The sequence below is a fragment of the Macaca nemestrina genome, chromosome 17, assembly GCF_043159975.1.
Source record: "Macaca nemestrina isolate mMacNem1 chromosome 17, mMacNem.hap1, whole genome shotgun sequence".
NCBI lineage: Eukaryota > Metazoa > Chordata > Mammalia > Primates > Cercopithecidae > Macaca > Macaca nemestrina.
This window is the reverse complement of record NC_092141.1, coordinates 84087903-84094065: the sequence shown is the minus strand read 5'-3', so window position 1 is coordinate 84094065 and position 6163 is coordinate 84087903. Positions and strand designations below refer to the sequence as shown.

General features: G+C 57.1%; 2 protein-coding genes across 6 annotated transcripts in view; one reads left to right on the top strand and one right to left on the bottom strand.

Annotated features, from left to right (window-relative positions):
* Positions 1-6163, bottom strand: part of LOC105469153 (armadillo repeat containing 7) — a 41981-nt gene that overhangs the window by 13815 nt on the left and 22003 nt on the right. For 2 of the 5 annotated variants that reach the window (XM_071083561.1, XM_071083562.1), the window contains exon 3: positions 2996-5578. In XM_071083561.1, the coding sequence (XP_070939662.1) occupies positions 5217-5578 (362 nt within the window). In that variant the 3' untranslated portion in view covers positions 2996-5216. Of the gene's footprint in view, positions 1-2995; positions 5579-6163 lie in introns of those variants that run through there. The other 3 variants (XM_071083563.1, XM_011719802.3, XM_071083564.1) reach the window with 3 other exon arrangements.
* LOC105469152 (5', 3'-nucleotidase, cytosolic) lies at positions 2401-3943 on the top strand. Its single transcript, XM_011719801.3, has 5 exons — positions 2401-2631; positions 2899-2999; positions 3074-3134; positions 3314-3428; positions 3536-3943. Exons 1-5 carry the CDS (start codon positions 2458-2460, stop codon positions 3688-3690), a joined length of 606 nt encoding a protein of 201 aa, XP_011718103.1. The 5' UTR covers positions 2401-2457; the 3' UTR covers positions 3691-3943.

The following is a 6163-nucleotide window of genomic DNA, read 5'->3' as shown; positions in this document are numbered from 1 at the left end:
TCCTCCTGTGCCATGTGAACAATGAAGAGGCCTGTGCCTCATGCCTTGCCGCCTGCAAAGCAAAGAAACTGCCTTTTATTTTTTAACCTTAAAAAGTAGCCAGATAGTAACAAGACTGGCTGGCTGATGAGCAGAGCCTCTGCTCTCAGGCAGAGGAAGTACAATGAATGGATTGTACATTGGATGTACAATGAAACTGACTGGAACTAAGAGCAGTGAAGCAAGGGAGGCAATCACACCGAAGTGGGCCTTCATCCAGGAACGGGATCCCACAGGGGTGTTTTTTTAAATAACTTGATGCTGTGTGCATGATGCTGGTGCTTGACCGTGAAAGGAAAGTCTCATCCTTAAAATGTGTGTTGTATTTCACAATCCTGGACTGTTGCTTCAAGTAAACAATATCCACATTTTGAAACACTGTGTACTGTGTCTTTTTTTTGAGATAGTTTCAGTGTTCTCTCTGGTTAGATGCTTTTCTCTTTGTCACTATAAATCCTGCCCACTGATTGGATGAGTCATTTGAAGTTAAATAGCCAGATATGCCTGTAATTAGCTACTTGGGAAGCCAAGGCAAGAGGATGCTTGAGCCCAGGAGTTTGAGGCTATCCTGGGCAACATAGCGAGACCTCCTTAAAAAACAAACAAAAACAAGTTAAAACATGAAGACCCGGAGAGAAGTGGGTTTCTTTCTGAAGAAGTCTCTAAAGTAGGTTAGACTCTTCTACCTCCCCATTGTTCTGGGCAGTAACATTTTAAAGTGTTCTCCAAGACTGGGCAACATGGTGAAACCTCATCTCTACCAAAAATAGCCAGGTGTGATGACACACGACTAGTCAGGAGGCTGAGGCAGGAGGATTGCTTGAGCCTGTGAGATCGAGGCCACAGTGAGCCACAATCGCACCACTGCACTCCAGCCTGGGTGACAGCAAGACCCTGTGTCAAAAAAAGTGTTCTCCAACTTTAAATATGTGGGGATTTCTCCCCACCAGCAAGCAAGCAAGCAGTTCTGCAGTGGATACCAGCTAGATGTCCTCCAATTTTTTTTTTTTTTTTTTTTGGACACAGAGTCTTGCTCTGTCGCCTAGGCTAGAGTGCAGTGGTGTGATCTCAGCTCACTGCAAGCTCCGCTTCCCGGGTTCACGCCATTCTCCTGCCTCAGCCTCCACCGTAGCTGGGACTACAGGTGCCTGCCACCTCGCCCAGCTAATTTTTTGTATTTTTATTAGAGACGGTATCACCGTGTTAGCCAGGATGGTCTCGATCTCCTGACCTCGTGATCCGCCCGCCTTGGCCTCCCAAAGTGCTGGGATTACAGGCGTGAGCCACCGCTCCTGGCCCGGTTCAGCATTTTCTAGACGGGAGTAGGTAAGCCATGTCAGTTCCACATAAAGTCCTGAGGACAGTCCTGATTACCTATGTTTGATCAAAATCATCTTTCCAGGGGAAACCACGCTGAAGCTCCCATGTTTCAAGCCAACTCTAGTGTGAATTAGCTCTTAACCAGCTAGACTTACACAAAGCAGTTAACAGATTCATTTCACTTTGTAGTCCTCAAGGGACTGTTCCTGCCCCACTCACAGACGATATCAATCCACTGAGACTGCCGCACTCACAGACGAAATCAATCCACTGAGACTGCCCCACTCACAGACGAAATCAATCCACTGAGACTGCCCCACTCACAGACGAAATCAATCCACTGAGACCACCGCATTGCGGTAAAAAAAAGAGTTTGGCCGGGCGCGGTGGCTCACGCCTGTAATCCCAGCACTTTGGGAGGCCGAGGCAGGCGGATCACTTGAGGTCAGGAGTTTGAGATCAGCCTGACCAACATGGCTAAACCCCGTCTCTACTAAAAATAAAGATTAGCCAGGCGTGGTGGCAGGTGCCTGTAATCCCAAGTACTCGGGAGGCTGAAGCAAGAGAATCGGTTGAACCTGGGAAGCGGAGGCTGCAGTGAGCCGAGATCGCGCCACTGTTGCACCGCATACGGCCTGGGCGACAGAGCAAGACTCCCTCTCAGAAAAACAAAAAAACCGTGGAGCTAGCCCCACAGGTTTAGGACCCTTGACTTCCTCGTTAGTATTTCAGATCAACCCTTTGTTGGGCCCCTGGAAGGTCGGTCCCCTACTAGTAACGTGAGGTGAACGGGGGTACGTCTGCTGTAAAGTGGGGGGCGTCTGATGCGGACAAAGGCTGGGTCCCGAGAAAGCGCAGGGTCAGAAAAGTGCCCCCCAAAGCTGTCCCTGCACCCGAACCCTAGGAAGGCCTCGCGCAGAGCCTTCGGCAGCGGTTTACGACCTGGGCGGGGCGTCCCGGAGGCTCTATGCAAATCAGCCCAGCGGACCCCGTCCAGCGCCCGGGCTCCGGAAGCAGCGCTCCCCTCCCACTCCCCGCGCTTCCGGCCGGGCCCGCGCCCCCCAGACGCCGAGAGCCTGCAGCCCCGGCCCGGCGGCGATGGCGCGGCGCCTGCGTGTGCTGGTGGACATGGACGGCGTCCTGGCCGACTTCGAGGCCGGCCTTCTGCGGGGCTTCCGCCGCCGCTTCCCTGAGGAGCCGCACGTGCCGCTGGAGCAGCGCCGCGGCTTCCTGGCCCGCGAGCAGTACCGCGCCCTGCGGCCCGACCTGGCGGTAGGGGGCGCGGGGTCCCCACACGGGCAGGGCCGGCTCGCTCCGTTCCCGGGGTCACCCCCTTCTGTGTGAAGGGCGCAGAGCCCTTACCCTGGCACCCGCGGGCAGCGCACCCTGGGGAGGAGCCTTTGGGCGCGTGCCCCTGACCAAAGACCCCTCCGCAGCTCGGAGCCCGGGCCCAGAGCCCCCAGGAGCCTCCCTGCGAGTCCTCGTGGGAACTGCATCTGCCGGAGGCAGAAGCCGGGACCCAGAACTCTTGTCTTTCAGGATAAAGTGGCCAGTGTGTACGAAGCCCCGGGCTTTTTCCTGGACCTGGAGCCCATCCCGGGGGCCTTGGACGCTGTGCGGGAGATGAACGACCTACCGGAGTAAGGAGAGTGGGGGCGGGCGGAGTCCTGGGCGGGCTCCCGGCTCCCGGTGGTAACCGCGACCTTCCCCGCAGCACGGAGGTCTTCATCTGCACCAGCCCCCTGCTGAAGTACGACCACTGTGTGGGTGAGAAGGTGTGGCTGCCCCGCCCCTACTCCGCACGTGGAGCTGCCTAAATCCTGATTTTAAAAAGAAACCACCAGAAACCCAGAAGGTCGGGGGTGGGGGGCTCTCAAAGGCTTAGACCCCACTCCCTGTCCCTGAATTCCGGCTCCCATCAGGCCCTACTCACAGACCTGTGTCTTCTACACAGTACCGCTGGGTGGAGCAGCACCTGGGGCCCCAGTTCGTAGAACGAATTATCCTGACAAGGGACAAGACGGTGGTCTTGGGGGACCTGCTCATTGATGACAAGGACACAATTCGAGGTTGGATCCGTTATCCTTGGCAGCCTCCAGGCCTCTAGCCTGCCCTGATTAGGGAGAGGAAGTAATCATGCCCATTACAGATGTCAGCGCTGCCTTTCTTGTCCCAGGCGACGAGGAGACCCCGCGCTGGGAGCACATCTTGTTCACCTGCTGTCACAATCGGCACCTGGTCCTGCCCCCGACAAAGAGACGGTTGCTCTCCTGGAGTGACAACTGGAGGGAGATCTTAGACAGCAAGCGAGGAGCCGCGCAGCGGGAATGAGCGGGGATGCCGCGGGCAGCAGCTGGCGCTGAAGGGCGGGCAGGGGCCACCACAGAGCCGAGTCAGGGCGGCATCGTGCTGGTGCCTCTGGCCCTGTGGAGTGGAGCAGGCAGATACCGTTAAGCGCTGTGCTGCCAGGCCCCAGGCCCAGCCACCCGGTACCTTCCGAGAGGCTGCCTCTGGCCCCTGGCTTGCGTGGAAGTAGTGGGAAAACCAGTTGGAACTCTTTAATAAAAGACCTTGGTTTTCTGGTGTTCTAGGACCCTTTATTTGGGAACATAAAGGGACAGGCTCCCTGGGTGGGTGCTGATGAGCCCTTCCCTCCCCTCTGAGCCCAGTGGTCCCTGAATCTGCCCCATTTCCATGCCCATGTGGATATTATTCTTGTAGCACCTGCCATTCCTGGGCCATGTAAGGGGTCAGCCTTGAGGAGGTACACAAGAGGCAAGGACCCCCCATTTTCCCTGAGCAACTTCCCATCAGCTCCCACGCACCTTCTGTTGACCAGGTGGCGCCGTGGACATGGAGCCACATCCTTTATGTTGCTGTCTCTTCCTGTCTCCCTTGAGCACCATTTTCACTGCGTCCCTCATGAGATACACTTCTGGGGTAGGGCTCCCCATCACTGAGTGTGACAGCAAAGGAGGAGGGCCAAAGCTTTCAGCTGGGGCCGTGGAGTGGTGAGGGGGGAGGAGGAGGGCCAAAGCTTTCAGCTGGGGCCGTGGAGTGGTGAGGGGGGGGAGGAGGAGGGCCAAAGCCTTCAGCTGGGGCCGTGGGGTGGCAAGGGGAGAAGATGCAGTTCCCAGGGCTGGCGCCTCTACTCCGACATCTCATCACCTGCATGGCCTTGTGCTTGATGCCCAATGGCCACATTAAGTCACTGGGCTGTCACTCAAGGGCAGGGACCATATCTTCATCTTGGAATCATGGTGCCTAGCAGATAGCAGGGCTGGGTGGACAGTCAATGCTGGGCCACAGGTTATCCAGGTTGGCATCCACCAGGCCCAAATGCCCAGCTTGGGGAGCCCCTGGGGGAGGTATCCATCCTCCACAGCCCCGGAGGGGGCACCACATCTTTTACCATGAGGCATCTCATTCCTATCCCTGAAAACTACTCCAGACACTTCTGTTAAGGGATAATCCCTGATTTCCCGCAGCAAAGGCAGCTCTCCTAAGCCTCAGTCCCAGCTCTTGAGAACACTGTACTGCGAAGCCTCTGGGTCCAGGCACTTGGCCACTTCTTACACCAGGGCCTGAGCCTGGCAGTGGTGGCACCAGACGTAGGGTAGAGAGTGCCGGCCTATGAAAGCAGCTCCAGTTTGATCTCCGCGTGCCTCGGAGTCTGGCTTCCTCACTCCTGACGGAGTTTCATCACAGTGTAAATGCCTGTCCTGCTGAAAGAACCCGCCTTTCAAATGGCTGAAAAGGCACCAGTGGGGCAGCATATGCTCCCCCTGTTCCCTGCGTCCACATCAGGACCGTGGTCTCCAACAGTAGGGGTGCTACAGTCTCACGGTCCCCGTGGATCAGCGCTGCCGTGGGGCCATGCTCCTCGGCAGTGGGATACCCAGGGCAGAGTGCGCCTGCCGGCTGCGGGCCTCGGCCACCTGGCGTGGGGAGCAGAAGTCCTCCAGGAAGATCTGCGCCAGGTTCCGGAGCCTGGCACTGGCCGAGAGGGAGAAGCGAAGCATGCACTGCACCACGGGCGCGGCGGTCAGCTCCGGGGGAAAGCTGCGGCCCGGCGGGCTCAGGTGCATGAGCGTGGTAATGGCAGACAGCACCGTCTCCTCGTTGGGGCTGGACAGGCAGTTGATGATGAGTGGGACACCTCCTGCCTGCAGGATGTGCTCCTTGTTGGCCCGGTCTGGGCACAGGTTGCACAGGCCTCCTGTGGGAGACCAAGGAACAATCTGGATGCTGTAGCCCCGGGCCTCCTGCCAGTTCCCCAGCTCATGAACCCCAGGGAGGGCCCAGGCTGAGAAGCTGGTCCCAGCACAAGCGATCCAAAGCCCATTCCGGCTCCTGCCTTCTCGGTTCTAGAAAGGCCTGCCTGCTCCCGCCTGCCACAGCCCAGCCTTCCAGAGGTGCGCACAAATCCCTTTCCCTCTCGGTTCAGCCAGTTCAATGGCTGATACGCTTTCTTTTTTCCCTTTAATGTAAAAACCTAAAACAAGGCCGGCCCAGGCACGCCTGTAATCCCAGCACTTTGGGAGGCTGAGGTGGGTGGATCACCTGAGGTCAGGAGTTCGAGACCAGCCTGGTCAACATGGTGAAACTCTGTCTCCACTAAAAATACAAAAATCAGTCGGGCGTGGCAGGTGCCTGTAATCCCAGCTACTTGTGAGGCTGAGGCAGGAGAATCGCTTGAATCTGGGAGGCGGAGGGTGCAGTAAGCCGAGATTGCACCATTGCACTCCGGCCTGGGCAACAGAGTGAGACCCTATCTGAAAAAAATAAACTAAAAACCTATAAT